Source organism: Anopheles coustani, chromosome 2, assembly GCF_943734705.1.
Source record: "Anopheles coustani chromosome 2, idAnoCousDA_361_x.2, whole genome shotgun sequence".
Classification (NCBI taxonomy): domain Eukaryota; kingdom Metazoa; phylum Arthropoda; class Insecta; order Diptera; family Culicidae; genus Anopheles; species Anopheles coustani.
This window is the reverse complement of record NC_071289.1, coordinates 82,399,379-82,417,462: the sequence shown is the minus strand read 5'-3', so window position 1 is coordinate 82,417,462 and position 18,084 is coordinate 82,399,379. Positions and strand designations below refer to the sequence as shown.

Below are 18,084 nucleotides of genomic sequence, written 5' to 3'. Positions count from 1 at the left end.
TTCAGATTGATTCTAATCAAACAATGTTTTCCAACTGTTACCACTGTAATTTGTAATTTCTTGAAATTATTCACTAAGAGAAGCTTTGCCTCATTTCTCTCTATCTCATGTTGACTGATTTACAATGTTCAAATTTGATTGCAATGACGATTTCTATTGTTAAGCGTGCGGTTTTCAACGATTTCTATTGGAGTACAATCTTATTAAAAATCTAAACCATGAAATGAAAATGATCACAAGTCAATTTCATGAAGTCAACAAAAGAAAAATTGAATTGAATTGACGATTTTAAATTCATAAATGAAAGCACCAAACGAAACACGAATCTATGTTGCACTTTTCAAAGAGAGAGTATAAACGATTCCGTCATGTTTCATCTCGCGCTTCGCAGGATGGTGTTGGTGAGAAGAATTCGAGTAGCATTTGATTGTGTGTTAGTAATTCCTCGAACGTAGATGACCGCATTTTGCAGTGGTGTTGGTGTGTTGCTACCCGGTTCCTGCTGTGGTGTGAGTGTATGCATTGAAAACGATTCGCAGAATTCGTACCACGCACACACACCCGTACCGCGACTGTATTCTCGTTGCGATCAATGCGAGTGTGTTTTGTCAAACTCGCTGCTAGTTTTGTATTATCTTTGTTTTGAGCTACACACGCTTCCCTACATTTCTCTCATCAATCCCAAAAGTAGTAGTTTTTTAAACACCTCACCGTCGGCAGCGATTGGAAATCTAGCATTTCCCACAGTTTCCGGTGAGAATTTGCTTTGCGGGTTGCGTGCGCGCTTTTCCGGGCAGGTGAATTAAACGTGGCTGCGTTCGACTTTTATGCTCGGTGTGACGGCGGGTCGATTTTTCGGTGCTACGCCGCTTCGATTTTTTCCCCCCAGCACGAGCGTATGTGCTACGCCAGGCGGATAGATTTTCCTCTTGGCTTTTCCTTTTTTATGTTTGTTTTGTGGGCATCGTGCCAAGAAAACCGTGCTGGAACCATCGTGATACGTGGTCGCCGCTGAACTCTGGACCTTCCGCCGCTAAGAGATCGGTGGCGTTGTGCGACGGCGGCGAAAAGTGTCACACATTTTGGTGCTCCCAAAAAGGACCCGCTTCGGAACCGCCACCAGCAGGGTTTTGGTGCGCGTGCATCTGCGTTCGGTTGTGAATTTTCGGTGCCATTATTACGGTGTCCTGGTTTCCGGTCGACGGTCCGACCGGGAAGCGGCGTACGGTGGAGCGTTTAGTTCAGATGAAAATCTCTCAAACGAGGATAGCTTTACAAGCGCTCCGGCGTGCGTTTGGACGGTGTTTGGTGTGCGTTTTTTTCTAATAAGTCGATAATCCCGGTAAAGCGAAATTCCTTACACCACACCTTCCCGTGACAACCCTGCGTCCTGCAGCTGCGAGGGAAGGCACAATTGACATTCAGTTCGAGTTCGTGAGAAGACAAAATAAAAAGAAAGATAAAAAACAAATCGCTTCGAAGTGACAATCCCGGCGTTCTGCCAAGCGTAAAACCGTGATCGAAATGAAATGAATTCCACATGCACAGCAGAAGAAGTGAAGAAAAAACCCAACCGAGCTAAATAAACCCTTTACATAGCGCCATTCCCGGTTGTAATAATTCGGGACACATACAGCGCGTACGCCAAAGTGCGGCCATTTCTTGGTGAATAAGGGTTTTTTTTGCCTGTGTCGATGGAAAAGGAACCATAAACGAAACCGCAAATCTCGTTCACTTCGTTGCTCTCGCTCCATCGAAGGGCTCTTTGTTTGCGTTGTTTTTTTTCTCGTCTGATGCGCGTTCTCGCTCGCGCACTATCGTTTTCAATCGCGAGCTTGCGCTTCCCGCGAACACGGAGGGTATGGTGCCCTTTTGTGTCGGTGTTTTTTTCAGTTTTTTTTTTGTTTTGCATTGCTCAGTGTAATGGGACTCTTTGACTCGCAAAACACCGAAGAACTTGCGCTGTGTTGTACCTACTAACGGTGTGCGGAGTGGATGATAAATGTTTTGTTTCGATGCGCGAGCGTTTCCGGTACGTCATCTCATCCCCGGCACGGATTTTTTTTTTTTTGACGTCTTGGCATGCTTCGATCGATTCCGGATTTATCCTTCAACACGCCGGCCGTACGCCCAGTGTGCCGGGTTGTCGACGTTTCCCTGTTGTCCCGTCTTGTTTCGGGTAAGTGTATCCTTCTATCTAGCATGTTGTTTTCCATCCACCAGCGGGAAAGATAGCCCCTGGCCGAACAATGGGGGACGTTCGTCAAACAAAAATCGCGGATGTTAGCAAAGAATCGCAGCATGCCGTGTTTTCTAGCTGTAAAACTAATCTATAAATTCGAAGAAGTAAAAATCACTGTTAACATTCTTTGTCACAGATAGCAGGAGAATAAAACCCGTATCAAAACGAGCCTTCAACGCGCTGGCCATCCACCGGCACGCCTCCCTCCGACCGGCACCGGATGTGACGAATTCGCGTTCAGCTGTGTGGCCCTGTGCGCCATCCAGTTAAATCGCCCGAGGGCAGCGTAAGATTGTGGCACCAGTCCGAGCAACATCATTTCGTTCTTCCATTTCGCTTCCTTTCGCGGCCGTTTTGTGCCGTGGCTTTCCAAAAGAGATGCGGCGAAAGGCAACGGCACCAATCATCACCGAGACTGCCCAGCTGCAGTTATTTTTTGTTGTTGATGTTGTTGCTTGGTTTGCTTGCTTGCCGTTCACCGAATATGCCGTGTTGTCGATGGACGCTGACCGGAAGGAATGTGACCGGTTTGGGATGTGGGAAAGTTGCAGTCGCCGAGATGGTGTTCTCCTTCGGTTTGTGTTACATTTACCCGCCGGGTACGAAGTGCACTTGCACGGCCTGTTCCTTACCACATCCAGATGCACACGGTAAAGGATGACAGTTCGTCCCGGATGACGTTTCGGTCCACGACAGTGAGGACGAACGAAAAAAGCAGTGTTTCTGAATGTTGTCCTTTTGGAAGCGTTCGAAAGCGTAGATGGTATGAGAAAAACTATTATTGCTGATCATTTTAGTAATAATATAGGTAACTCTTCCCAGCTTTATCATTGATGGAAATATTGCTTACTTAATTAACAGTTTGTCATAATTCTGTTCTCAGATAACGCCTTTTGAGCTACTTGCTAGGAGCCTAAATGGAGCTTCACAAAAAACTTAAAAGCAAATCAGTCCGTAATATTTCACAATTACTCTTTTCTCTTTCATGAATTGAATTTGAAATCAAGCAAAAATTAGGTCATGAAGCTATTGGCAAACTGATTTTTTTGCCAAGGTTGCAGACACCAATTCACGGCATACGTCTTCTCTTTGCACTCACCTGAAAAACAGTGAGTTGGCGGAAAAGCTCTTGCCGTCTTTAAAGTATCATAAAATCTTGAGCAATTCTTACTACATGAAACAAGTATATCGGATAGACATTCTGATCTAAAAAAACAATTAATTACCTTTGTAGACGTGTTTGAGTGCTTTTTGAAGTGGCTACTTTAATCTGTACAAATAGTTTTGAATGGTATTAAAAAAAAAAAAAAAAATCTCACAGAGAGTTGAGAAGCCCTGCATCCCGTTATCATCCAATCGCTATCGGTTTCACAGGCTGGTGGTTGGCTTTCGATTCAAAGGGGCATTTGTTGGTTGGTATTTGTTTGCTTTACGTTTCGACAACCAAATTTCAATATTCTACTCCAACCTTCCAGCAGAATTGGAATCGAATGATTTTATTTCTCGATGACCACGAAGGGAAGGCGAAATGGCGAAGCGGAGGAATGGAATGAAAATGGAAGGCTGGAGAATATGTTTGTTCCGTTTTATTTGTGTTTGATTGCTCCTTTTGCACGTCTGCTGCACAATTGTGCATTTCGTTGACCATCATCGCTATCATCATCATTATCATCGTCAGTGATCATCCTGTTTGATTGCATCCTTGGTTTTTAAAGAACGCTATTTGTTTGGTAGAAATGGAAAAGTATGCCATGGAGCAATTCGGTTCATTTTCTGATGCAATTTTCTTCTTCTTGAATGAAAGAAGTCCATCTAAAAACACACCGTTGAAGGAGAGCAAACTACCAGATATTTGTACCTCGGGCAGCAGTGAGGCGTCATTCGGCCAATGAAGCGTTTGAGGCCATGGCTTTGACAGACGATTGTTCCGTTGTTGTGTTTATTTTTGCTATCGATTTTAGAAGCCTCATTCGCACTTCGGTCCGGTAATGGAGGGCTGCTCCTGTAAGCTTTCTAACCCCCCGGGCATCTGCCCATCCCCTCCGAGTGGCCCGTTCCGAGTGGAAGAACGTAAACCAACGCCAGCAGACGTGAGCCGGAGACTGATATGCCTCTGTATGGCTTCCTGCCGTATTCCCAGCGGCGAGGGCTTCGGTTGCCAGTTTTCTCTATCTGCACCATATCCGGCCCATAATGCCATAAGCGCACACCGTACCGGGGGCCAGATGCCACCACGAGGCGAAGCTCACCCCTACCGCCGGTCCGTTGGTACGGGAAGCCCCGACATCCGAGGGAAAAAGAGAGTCATCACCACTGGCACACCAATATCCAGGCCTTGTCCAGCGGCGGCGGGCATCGATCGAGAACGGCCCACCGTGGACCACCAGCCTATGACCGAATCGAGACGACCAGCCGAGGGAACAGACCATCGACTTCATGGTTTTGCTGCTGCACACAACACATGGACGGATGGCAGCGACAGCACCCAGCGTAAAGCGATAAGAGGATTTATTCCTCCATTTTCACTTACACGTCTCATGTTCCGGCGTGGCCCGGGTGGTGGCCATTGTCAACACAATCTTCGGAACGGACGCCTTCGGGTGGATCGCTGCCGCGACAGTGTGCGCTTTGATCCACTTTTACGACTGGAATCTTTCGCGTGCCAATGATATCAGCGCATCAAGACGAAAAGAAAAGAAAAGAAAAGGAAAAAAACGCCTTCATCGGTCAGTTTCTTTAAGGGAGCTTATAATTTGCGCCTCCTCACCGACACTCACATTTGGCCCATCGCCTGGCAAGGGGAACGAGTCGTCGCCTTTCGTTCTTATCACCGCCCAACGCATGACGGATGTGTGACCAAGAGGTTTTAAACTGGGCTCGGCCCATGCAATCGTGCTTCATTCGTTTCTTTTTCCCGCTTCCTTTCGGCCAACCCGCAAGACACGATGATCGATCCGAATGGCTGCTTGAAATAGCATCTGAAAAATGTGACGCGAAACACTTGCCCCACGAATGTTTACACCATTTGTGACCGATGTACGTTTGGTGATACATGGGGGGAACATCAATTTCATTTTGGAGTTTTATCTTGTCACCCTAAAGGAAAATTTTTCTAATTATTTATTTGCATTTCTACCGTACTGTTTGATCGCCTTTCACAAACGATGTATTTAATGATATTTGTCAAATGTGGTTTCTTCAAATTCCACAGAAATCTGTATGCTTTGTTGCCCAAAATGTTGTTAAACTTTTCAAACAAGGCATTTTTTTTAACATTAAAATACATTGCTTTGGAATCTTTCCAGAATACATTTCAGCGATAATTTTAACTGCTCTTTTTAACACGCTATAGCTTCTCTACTCTACAAGATTTTCCCAATCGGTAAACGAGAATTTTTTAGTATACTTGTTTACTATGTATCTTTTGGCAGTTTTAACTTCTGATGCCCAAAAGTTTGAATCCTTTTCATCTTTTATATTTTCGATATCAAAAATATGTGCTTGGAATCTAATATATTATAATCACTTATTATTTTAAAGTTGGTTATTTAATTTTTTTTTACTTTTAAGATGGAAAACATAAACATAATTTGTTATTTTAAAGATGATAAATTGTCCTTGATGTTGCGGACTTTATAAGTTTTTGTAGGTTGTTTCCGTCCTGTGCTTCGTTCCATTGTTTGCGTCGTTGCCACATAATGATCTTAATTGTTCGTTTGAGAAACCCGTACAAGTGTTCTCATCTAAACTTGAAATATAATTTGTTTACGGTTTTTTTTAACTTATATCGTTTCTAAGTTCCTGTAAATTTCATGCCTAAAGTAAAACGAATGTGTAAGAATGAAACAAATTTCATGGCTTAAATGTTTTTCGAACACAAATTTACGTTCAAATAATGTTAATAATGTTGTCCAATATTGGATCGAACGCCACTCAGCATTGGCTTCTAGTTGAACGGCCAAATGTGTGCCTATTGTGACTTACGGACCAACATTGTATACCAATCCGAAGGGGCGTACGACGCTGCTAACTGCCTCCGATAAGGTTCCATAAACCGCGAATAGCCGGAGCCAGTGTTTGCAAACAGTATTATCATACCCGCGAAACGTTTGCGGTTTCGAACTGTTATAAGAAAAAAGAAAGAACCAACGTTTGCTACCGTGCATCGATATCGATAATGTCCCACCACCGATAAAACGGGGTTGAAACCGAACCGACGACAACAAACGGTGTCTAATTTGTCTGTCGCGCACGGTTGGACAAATGGCCAACGGGAGGGTGGCACTCGACCGCGCGGGCTAGCCCACACTTTGTTACACACGTACTTGTGTGGCCGCAAATCTTCCATCTGATGGGTTTTGGTTGCCCATCGATTGAATGTACGAGTTTTCTTTCCCGCTCCCGTGGCAGTTTTCGTTCATCGCAAACATTGCAACAACGTGATTGTCGAAAAGCCGCGACTCTTACCACGACTTCGGTGAAGAAATGCAAAAAAAATACTCCAACAAAAACCCGGTATGTGTAAGAGATAACCACCCTGGGTCCATCGTGGCAGAAGCCAATGCCAAACGGCGAAAGCCATGCAGCCGAAAGAACCGTGCGCGGGCCCGATCTTTCTCTCCAACATGGCGGCTGCCGGTCGTTTCGTTCTGCCATTTGCCACATGGACTGCGTTGGTTTTCCTGTAATTTATGCATACTTTTCGCCGGTTTTGATGAATGCTGGTATCGTTTTTGTTGTTTTTTTTTATCTTTTCGCTTCACGCTCCCCGGCGCGATTCTTCGGTTCTTCTTTTCCGTCACGACGACTTTAGTTATTCATGTTTCACGTGTCGTGCTGCCGTTCGTCTCTTTGGTCGCTTACTTGCTTGCCTTTGCTTACGGACGAAAGATGAGCATAACAGCGTAACATTTTTTCTTACTTAGCATAGCAATTCTGTGACTCGCAGGTCCGATGATGGGAAGGTTGAGTTGATTCGTTGCTTTGCAACATGTGTTTCATGAAGAATTCCTACAAATCGTCACACGGTATCTTGCACGTTCTAGGAATTGATCGTATTTGAAACGAGCGTAAAGTTTAGGAAAATATTTTTACTATAGACATTGAAACTATTTAATTAAATTTTTCATATACGGAACGGGCAAGATGTTACAGCTTTTCCCTCCCGAAAACTACCCAATACTAAACCTCAATTCTAATTCCAAATGGTTGCCAAAGAAAACTACCGAAATGGTTCCACTCTACCGATTTCCGTGGATTGGAATTGGATCACTTGTCGAAAACGGCGTTCATACATGGCGTGTTCGGCGTGTCTCTTATGACTCCGTTCGACCGTTTTTTTTTCATCTTTTGCAGCCAAGGCAATATGATGCGCTACCGCTGCCTCCTACCCCCCCCTAAAATCGCCACCGAATGCTGCGTGTTGTCGTCCGAACCGGTACACGATGGGGTTTGGATGTGCCGACGCTCACTCTTTCAATCGAGCTCTCGTTTTATTTTTTCTCCGCGACACATACATACTTTTGGTTCCTTCAGGCGAGTTCATGTAACGGTATTAACTTGATACTCGGCTCCCAGGCTCGCGAAAGCCGCCTGCCTCGGCTCACTGCCGTATGGAGTTGGATTTTTTCTCATATGATTTGCTTCCCCCCACCACCACCACTGGTTTGGCCAACATCGGGGCGCATTCCGCAATACCATTTATGTGCGTTGCACGGGGTCCGGAAAAACAAGACACCAGAGCCCCACATGGGCAGCGTCTCCCATATTCCATTCCCGTGGCCGGTTCTTGGCCATTTTTTTTTCTTCTTCTTCTGTTCCACAGGTTCCGTTTCCCAACCGTACAAAACGGGCCCGGATACAGATGAAAACCAGAACTCCGCCACCAGAACCGCTTGCCGGTGCTTTGGTCTGGGGCGGTCTGGGCGACATATGTGCGTTTTGGTGTGCGTCCTTTGCCGAGAGCTGGGCAGGAAGAGCGGAAAGAAAGAAAAAAAAACCCCGGGCGCACGGAAGGATATCCACGAACGATTCAAACAACATGTTGTTGCTGCCACCGTCGTCGTGATGCCGTTGCCAAACTTTTATGGCCCTATTATGGTGCGTTATATTTTTATCGCACAAGATTTCGGCCCCGGCCAGTAATAGTTGTTTCCACTCCACGCCGGTGCGGCAACATGCGTCGTCCTTTTTATTGGCGGTGGTTGCTGGCCACCCGTTCGGAGAGTGTTTCACTCAATGGCAATAGAGTTTCGTTTTGTTTTTCCCCGTTTTATTGTTCGCTTCACTGCTCAGATAAAGTAATTGTGCGCACAACAATCATGCTTCCTGTTGTAGCTACGTTTAACCAACGTTTATTATGTTTGTGAGGTAAACAATATGTTTTGCTTCCTCTTTTCTTCAAACACAAATGGTCAGATTTCTTTTAATTTGTCATATGTTTAATATTTCCTGACGGATTCATTCATTTTCCATTACAATCGAATCTCTAACTTATGTAATGTTGAACTCATTGTAATTTTTCTTGGGCATAATCACAAAACATTTGTTGCCTTTTGAATTTCAATTTTTAATTTTACTTAAATTTTACCGTATCAAAGTAAGAATCAAAGAATTATCCCTACCTTACACATTCCTTATATAGTGTTTGATGTAATGTATGCCACATTATTGGTCTCGTTAACGCATTCATCTTTTAATGTTATCCAATCTACGGTAGAACGTAGTATGATTTGAAGACAATCAAATGTAAGTTCTGCTGCCGATGATTTGGTTCACAAAAAGGGGAATAAAATTATATTCCAGATATTTATGGGAACGAAGAATTTTCCAATCAATAACGCCAACCACTTTACCAATGCTACATCAAAGCCCTTCCGAAGCCGAAGATGGATCAAACCGGTGGAATTTTATCGTTCCAGACAGCGGGTGAATCAATTCGTCTCGGTGGATTATTGAACGGCTTTTAAAAGGATTCGGGCTTCGTCAAACAAGTAGCCCTTTGAAGCGCAGCATTCGCCAATCGTCGTTGCCATTCTTGGAACAATGCTTCGAGGTACGGGGGCGAAGAGGTCTATTTGCTTTTGCGAAAAATCTAAGTGAGCCCTCCTCTTGGTGGGGAGAGGGTGCTTCTGAGAGGAGTTGATGGTTACTGCTGTGAGTGACAGCCGGGCGTACCGTCCCGGTTGCCATTCGACAGATATCTGTTCAGATCGAATCGAAAGATTTACACAATCCAAACTCGAGTTGTAAGGCAGCTTTTTTCCCAGAATAGGGTTAGGGTATCTAATAAAATATTTAATATATTCTTGGGTGGTACTGCTGGGTGGTTCCAGAAAAAAGGGGAGCAATTTTATTGCTTTGTAAGAACCATAATAATGTTAATCCTTCGGGCGGGTGTAATTCCCAATGCGTTTTCCATACACTTTTCTGAGCGATTTCGATTGTTTTTCACGTACGTTTAATTTACTCACTTTCCGAACAAAGGACTCCCCCGTCCGAACGTCCCCTCGGCCGAACGAATTATTCATCCTGCGTACCGCTTGATGGTTCCGAAATGTGGTACTGCTGCTATTGCTGCCGCCGGTTACTTAATTCCTTCTTTTATAGCACACTTTTTTTTCCACCCATCCACGCCCACCCCCTCGGGGGTGTCGGGGGGAAACTGTGGGGTGGGCAACCTGCTGCGGTATCTGCTTAGAATTGATTGATGTTTTAATGTGTTGTAGATTAGATACTAATCCAAAAAATTTCTTCCTGTTCCTTCCTATTTTGACACGTACTTTCTCTTTCCGTTTTCTTCCAGACGAATTAACCCCACGAAATCCAACCCCCAACAACAACAAGAACCAACCGAAGCGCTTGTGTGCGTGTGTGTGTGTGGCTGTGGCCGCGACCCCTCAGTATATCGGCGTGCTACTCCTTGGTGGTGGTGGTGGTGGTGGGTGGCGGTGACGCAAGTGGTGCGCCCTGAAGGTCGCCTAGTGGAAGTGATGCGCAGAAGAAAAATGAAACACCCCGTCCCGGCCCACAATACCCCGCTTAATCGAAAGCCACCCCCACTCGCTCTCTCTCTCTCTCTCCTGCACTCCCCCGAAAGTACCGCCTCCACGTAAAACCTGCTTACCGAAAGTGCACGGAACCCAAACCATACCAAACAGGAAAGCCACCATACAAATCTGTGGAGAGAAACACACTTCCAGTGCTTGGTTGCTGCTGATCGAGTTTCTTGTTTATGTTGTTTTTTTTTATTATTCCTGCGGACTCTCACAATCGAATAGCGGAGCAACACAGAAAGAGAGAGAGGGAGAGAGACCGAGAGAAATGTTTTTTTTTTTTAAATGAGCAAAAAATTATCTAAGCGGAAAAGGATACGTTTCGCGAGGCGCACGATGGATGCGAGATTTTATTATTCATCCCGTATCGCTACATAATTGAATCTTTTCCCACAAACCCTCCACGCGCTCGTCCGACACGCGCCATCTCACATCCACGCGCTGCTACCGCTTAGTGACATGTGAACCGTTCGTACGTTCTGCTTCCGACGATCCTGGGGATCCTGGCTTGAATCACGCACACCTACCTACTATTACGCCACAAAGCCGCAACTCATCTCACGCCGCTTTCCACGTGCCCGAAGCGAAAAACTCCAACAAACCCCTCAGCAGCAGCAGCAGCAGCAAAACTTTCCCTCCTTCCGGGCCAAACCTGGCTGGGAGGGGAGGGGTTTCTGCTATTAAACCCAATTTCGGTTCAACCCGCACTTTGGTTGTTTTTTTTTACAAATATATTTCATTTGCCGCCAGCATTCCCCACCAACCAAGAAGCCCACGTTTGCCACCCATGCCTCGGCCTCGATTAAACTGGGAATGGCTTTCGGATGGATGTTTCGTTGATTTCGTGTTGATCGCTTTTCGATTGACGTGCGGCTACGGCGTTGGGTTGGGTGTAATGTTTAGACAGAGGAAGGGCATAGAAAGGAGCACAAGAAAGAGGTTCTCCCTACCTTGAGAATACGGGAGGAAGTTCTTTTTTTTTTTTTTGAGCGGAAAAACATGTTTCTTCCTCGTTGTCCTTTTCCAGTACCGCGTTTGTACCGAAGAAAAGCTTTGCGCTCGGAAGGATACAATTAGTGGGAGGCAAACAGACCCCGGGGAAACGGTTAGCGAAGTCAATTGAGGGTTAAAATTAAATTCAATGTAGTTTTGCGATGCTTATCCGATAAGAATTGGTTTCCTCCGCTTCCGTTTTCCAGTTAAGAATTTTTCTTTCTTTCAACATCCCCAAGCTAAGGTGAAAAAAAACTCCTGACGAGGGTGCTGTATGTGTTGATGTTGTACAATTTTCCACACCATCAGATAATCTGGGCTTCGGCAGTGGCCCGGCTGATGCCAAGTGTCGCTGACCGTGTAATGATGGTGACAGTAATGGCTTAGGAGTCCCTTTTTTTTGCGCGCCTTTTCCCTCTGGATACGCGCGTTGCTTTCGACGTGCGACGAAGATGGCGCTTTCGGGGAGTGGATTGAAAAACCTGCCCAGGTCGCCTCGGTGGCTAAATTTATGGCTGAGCAGAACGGAAAATTAAAGTACCATATAATGGCAATGAGGAAAAGTGAACGGCCAGAAGGAAGGAAAAAATGAGGGAAACTTTTATTTTCCTTTACCCTTTAGTTCGCGCTCTCTCTGGTGCGCCAGGAGTAGCCACACGGGGTAGAAACGAGCGACGAGAACTACGGATCCCGAGGAACGAACCGCTTCCGAAGTGGCGTCACTTTCCACGAAGAAGCGCAAGAATGTTGAATTTACTTTTTAAATTCATTTAATCCATCTTGAGCGATGACATCGTTCATAAAGCGTAGGAGAAATTCTTTTGAACTCTTTCAAATTGGATGTTTTTGCTTGCCCCCTTTCGGGGACAGTTTTCTTCGCCGAGCAAAGGGGTTGTTTTCATCCCAGGTTTGTTTGTTTTTTTTTCCTTTTTGGGTAAAAATGTTGTTATATTTCGTGCCACTGGTCCTTCGCATCATTCGCTGCTCCTTTTTTAGAACGAAAGTATAAACTTCGCGTGGCGGGAGAAACGTGGTTTATGGCCACTAATTGACGGAAGGATATTTTTAATTAATCAACATCGTCCCTTTTATGATGCGGACAGTTTTCCGATAAAGGATAATAACTTAAGGCGGGCAGGATTGGTGGTGGAGCAAAAAGTCATACTCAAGCACAACGTCCTGCGATTGTGGTGTGTTGTCCGAGCGCGTGGAGTGGTTGTGCCCGTCTGATAATCGTGATCGGGCATCTGTTCCGTACCCGATCGACAAACGACAAATGCCCTTTCTCCATTGGAGAAGAAAAATATTACAGCATTCGGTTCGAAATATTTCAGTCGACAAAAACAAAACCGCATACACCCGAAGAACCCAAAGTGAACAATACTCCGTGACGGCAGCCGATCGACACGATTCCCCCTACCAAACGCCTTCGCTGTTGCTGCAGTGCTGCGAAATAGAATAAAAAAAACCCCCGCGCGTGAATAAAACAGTGTGCGAACGCTCGCAGAAAGCGAAAACCCCTTTTCTTGGCCCCACCGTTCCGTACCCGCGAGCATCATTGAGTCGTTCAGCGAAATGGAGGAATCCAAAGGCAAGCTCAACGATATCAATCTGTCCGATGATCCGGCGATCACCCTCACCATCCGGCTCATCATGCAGGGAAAGGTAGGTTTTATCGATGTCTTACGACATTCATCTACGGGTTGGGGATCGGATGCGATGGAGGCATTTCAGTTGGGGGTAGATTATTTTAAGGATGTAATTTATATCATTTGAGATCGTTCTGGATATGCTACCTTCTTATAGGTGGCTTATCAAAATATCATAAAAGAATTGAAAAATTTATTGCAAAAAAGTAAAACTTTGCGTGGCAGTTCTTGTTTACGTTTTGTAAGGCAATTCGACAAGTCGCGTCGAGGACGGCCTCGTTGACCCAGAATCATCTAAATCAAGGGTTCATGTTGGGGGGCAGATACCTCAAACGATGTATTAATGTTTTGAAAATGATACTAAACAGCTTTAAAAGCTGTTCAAAAAAAAACTAAACAGCTTTAAAAGCAGGGGATCAGTTATCTAATACAGAAAGTAACATAAAGACAAGATAACGTATTTTAAAGTTTAACATTCAAACAATCATTAATTTTTATCTTTATTTTTATTTTAGACTTTTTCAACATAAATCTACGTTCGTTATACTTTTCAATAAATTTTTTCACTATAATTAACATTAACCACCACTCAAATTATATAAGAGTGGCAAAATTTTGTTGGCATGCTCTCTGGAATTAACATAAACGAGCTTTTGGATGTTTTGAATATTGTAAACCATATTCTGTTTGGTAATGGTGTCGAAAATGGTATTCCTTCAGTGTTGAGTTACTGTGGATGCAAAGTTTACATGTTATTTTTCCGATTAGTTCTGAGCGAGATTCACGGGAAATAGGAATTTTAGAACGATCAATAGGCAACCTGATTTGCGATCGAAAACGTCTAATAACAGTAAACGAGGAAGTTGCCTGATTACTGACCACATCATTCAATACGTACTTTTTTAGGAAGGAGGAGGGAGTTTTTTTTTCAACGTACTTTTTTAGGAAGACAAAGAGTAATATCGTGAACAACTGCGATAAGAATTCAAATGTTTTTGTTTTTGGTCTGTTTGCCGGACTTTTCCGACCCTTGACCTCAATCATGAAAATGGTCTCAGCAAGTCCTTCCAACGATGAAAATTAGCACCCAGTGAACGGAATCAAATATCTCCGGCTGTGTAAACTATTAACAAGATACGATGAAGCTTAGCAACTGCAAATTAAGTTACATAATATGCTGATCAAAGCAATTTTGAAATAAGTGTAACGCCCCAATGAGTAAAAAGCAAAAACTTACCAGGAAGAAACACAATGTCGAAAAACCTTGCCCTCTCCTACGCGGGTTTGCCCGTGAGCATACAAAAAAGTAAACAACCTACTAGGAACTAGAAAAAATGCCAAATCTAAAGGAGCATCGAGTAAAGTTTTTCTTTAGAATTCGCTTCGCTTTCTTTCGAGGCCGGCCAAAAGTAAGAAACAACGCTCGTGTCGTGTCCTTTTTCGTAACATTTTCCCGTTCGGCGAACTTCCTGTCTACATGTTGAGCCCAGTAATAGAAGAAACCAAAGGGGGAGGCCAGGGACAGGGTTTTCGTTGTTACGGAAGTGGACGAAAAAGTCGGAGGAACTCGAGGAAACAACTTTTTTCCCCATTTTTGTACTATTGTAAACCCTCCAACGCTCGTGAAAAAGTCATCCTTCGATTATCTCGGGCTGCTGCGAAGAAGGAGGGCCCGGCCGAAGGCGGGGGGCGAAGATGCTCGATTGTAGAATCGCGCGTGGCTGAGTATACGGCGCGCTCGTTCTTTTCATTTAGCATGAGAAATTGTGCTGCCATAGCAAAAAAAGAAGACTCTTTAATTATACAGCACTTGAGCGAGTGCGACGTACCGTTGCGCGGATGGCGTGGTATCGTGGAAAGTCGCCACTAACCATCCTTCACTCGCCCTTACACCATTGCTATCGTTCCCTTTGCAAGCTTGAGCTATTGCGTCTGGATCAAACTCACGTGCTGTAGCTGATGCTGGATACCAAAAAAAAAGGAATACGAACGGGAAACTCAACTCTCGGCTCGACTACGATGGATATATGCTTTATACATATTCAGCAGGACTACACAGACAGGCAGCGATAGCGGCAAATACAGAAGAGTCCTCACCGGTTCGGCCAAGTCCAGCAGGCACCCCCGATTCATCCTCCGTCCCCTTTGCCCGGGAGCCTTGTGGCTCCCTATCATCAGGTTCATCATTTTCATGATCACCGTCGAGCGTTTCGCCATCAAAAGGATTCTTTTCCGGGCACTCGCCCTTCCCACCACTTCACCGGAAGCCGGCTATAGGATACACTCACACACACACACACAAAGGGAACGGGAAGAAACAAAAAGAAACGCCCGGTTTTTGCTTCCCATTTTTTTTAACACTGACTCACGTTTCACGCACTAGCAGAGGAAGAGGAAATGAGGAGTAGGAAGAGAAGGAGGAAGGTATCGTTGCTGAAGAGTTTATGCATGTTTGAAAGGTGGAAATCCCTGGACATAAGAAGGGTTTCTGGCTCGCCCCGCTTAAGGGCCCTCCCCCCGGTGCTCGGGTGCACGATTATGATGCGGGTTCCGGGCGGGAAATTTTAGACGAATATTTTTCTCCCCTTGCCAATGTGCAGGTTTTGAAAGCCTTTATTTTTTCGCTTCGCCCCTGTCGGTAGAAATTCGCAGCTTAAAACGTGCTTTGTTTTATGCGTTTGTGGTTTTGCTTTTAATTACACCGGGATATCACACTTTACCATGTAACTACACTATTTGAATGTGTGTTATTACGAGCAGCTGAATGTAGAATCAAGCTAGATTTAACACGATGGCAGTTTTAGTACATCGTTTTAGTACAATCATTTACTGCCAATGGACGACATAGAAACTTTTATAGTATTGCACTTATGTAGTAATAGACTATCGAAGTGACAAATAATTATCTTCGAGGAAGTTTTTTTCTAATTTCCTTCAAACAAGGTTTAGTATTTGTATTAACTCCTTGACTGCCATGGCTGTCACTTTTGATAGCCAGCTGTAGTTCTAAAAAGTAGTTGTCCAATAAGTAAATGAAAATGCAACATAAACATTATAGTAACATTGAAAAATAATTCTTTAGGAAGCTAAGTCTTTGCTTAGCCGTAAAATACCGTCGGTTTTATATATTATATAAACAAATTTAATATAAAAAAAAGTGTAGAAAAAGTGTGTGTGTTGACGACGATTGGTCCTGCCACCCACTAAATGTAATATGAATATCGCTCGGGAATTTGTTATGCTTCATTTTTACAATAATGCCATCGAATCACAAATTATCAGTAGCTACAAATTTATCTGTAAACCCTGTTTATTTACATTCTTCATTGGTGTACTTTTCGTAGCACGAGTCCCTCATTATTTTTCCCGAAAACTGGCATCCTAGTGGAATAAATATTGTGATAAAATAAGTTTTTCCTCAATTCCCGTCGCACAGCATCATTGTTCTAGCGATATACTTCCGTAAAAATAATAATCTCCCGCCGGCCGAGCCGGTAATATATTTGGCTGGTTGAGGAACCTGAATTTAATTTTTTCAGCACATTTTTGTTCCGCGTCAACACACGCAAGTAGCTGGCCGCAGTGAAAGTGTCGCAATGAGGCGGCCGCATCGTGGAGTGGTATTAAAATTCGCATTTATTTTCGTCCGCGTTCGCCGACACATTCGTTCACGTGGCACGTGCTGCGTTCATTGCGTGCCGGGAAAGGACTGTTGCAGCTGAAGGGTGTTTGTGTGTGTGTGTGTGTGTGGTGGGACAGTGTTCCGATCGTGACCGATAATTTATTATCCCGGTCCGGTGGGGGCCATTTTGCCTCCTGCCGCATTTCGGCATCGCTGATCGGCTCCGATCGGCGGGACCACTGGAGCATTGTTTTTGGGGAGGCTTATCCTTTCGGCATCCTGTCGGTGGATTTTTGGGGGACAATTTACCGATACCCATCGAACGATGTGCGTCATGTGACAGAGGATTTAGTTGTCACACTGCGCGTGTGAGTGATCCGGACTTCGCCGCCGGACTTCGGATAGTTTGATCTCAGGTGCGCACCATGGGGGTTGGCAGCGATGTGTACGATACAAGCACACGGTTTTGGCGTTATGTTGCAACAACCGTCTGTTCGTGGTCGCCAGTCGGAGAAATGCCAGCACACACATTCGGGTACACACCGGTCTGGCTTGCGTCTATATATATACGTCAAATCTAAGCAGGACTATTCCGTTAATTAGTCCGCATGTCCGAGGCTGGGCGGAGAAAGAAAACACTCATCTCTCCCCGCTCATCGTCTAAAACGTGCCTATGTACACTGAGACGGCAAAAGCGAAGTGGGTTGTTGTTTTATTTAATTTCTTATGAAAAATGTTGAATTTCTTATACCTCCCCCCGTGATCTACTCGCTCGTGAGCCACTACTTTTGTAAGTAAAATATGCGTAGCATTTTCACTCCCTGGCTCTGTATGTCCCAGACGAAATACCCTGTTTTTTTTTTGCCGTGACGATGTGCCACTCATCCCCGGACGCTCTCTCTCTCTCTCTCTCTGGTTGGTTGGTGGTCACAACGTGACGTAGAATTAATGCGTCCAGGATCGGGACAACGGGTCCGGTGGAAGGTGGAAGCATGTTTCCGTCGAAAGGTCTTTCACTGCCGCTAGGTCGCGCGGGTCTAGACGCGAGCCGTGGCTCACCGGGCGGTCGAGAATGCCGGGTCGTGATCATCCCGACATAAGAGGCCTTTCAAAACCCACGACCAACGGGGTGAACCAGTGGCGGCGGGGTGGTTCCAACTTTGAATCTTTTGTTGCGGTCCGCGGCACGGCAAACACATCACACACTACACATGCCATTACCCCTTTACGCTCTGGCCGGTGAAAACCTGGCAACCCCGAGGACGACGGTCGACGTTCGGTAGCAGAAGATTCTAATTGGATTCGGAACGGAATGCGGCCGGTGCGAGAGAAGAATGTTTCTTATCCACTACCGAACGGGGGACGACGACGATGACGACAACAACTGGCAGCTATCCTTGAGACTGGGACTCCTCGGGACGATGACGCGGAAGCATAAATGTCCTCGAGTGACGACCCCGCTCTTGGTGAAAGTTTGTGTCGCGAGGAAGAACCGTGGTGTGTGATTTATGGCTAATTAAATTA

At 44.9% G+C, this 18,084-nt stretch overlaps 1 protein-coding gene across 3 annotated transcripts in view; it reads left to right on the top strand.

Moving 5' to 3' along the window:
* The first annotated feature begins 658 nt into the window (after positions 1 to 658).
* Positions 659 to 18,084, top strand: part of LOC131267357 (poly(rC)-binding protein 3) — a 68,683-nt gene continuing 51,257 nt past the window's right edge. The window contains exons 1-2 of one of the 3 annotated variants that reach the window (XM_058270217.1): positions 659 to 797; positions 12,624 to 12,954. In XM_058270217.1, coding sequence (XP_058126200.1) covers positions 12,865 to 12,954 — 90 coding nt within the window. In that variant the 5' untranslated portion in view covers positions 659 to 797; positions 12,624 to 12,864. The remainder of the gene's footprint in view (positions 798 to 12,623; positions 12,955 to 18,084) is intronic. The other 2 variants (XM_058270216.1, XM_058270218.1) reach the window with 2 other exon arrangements.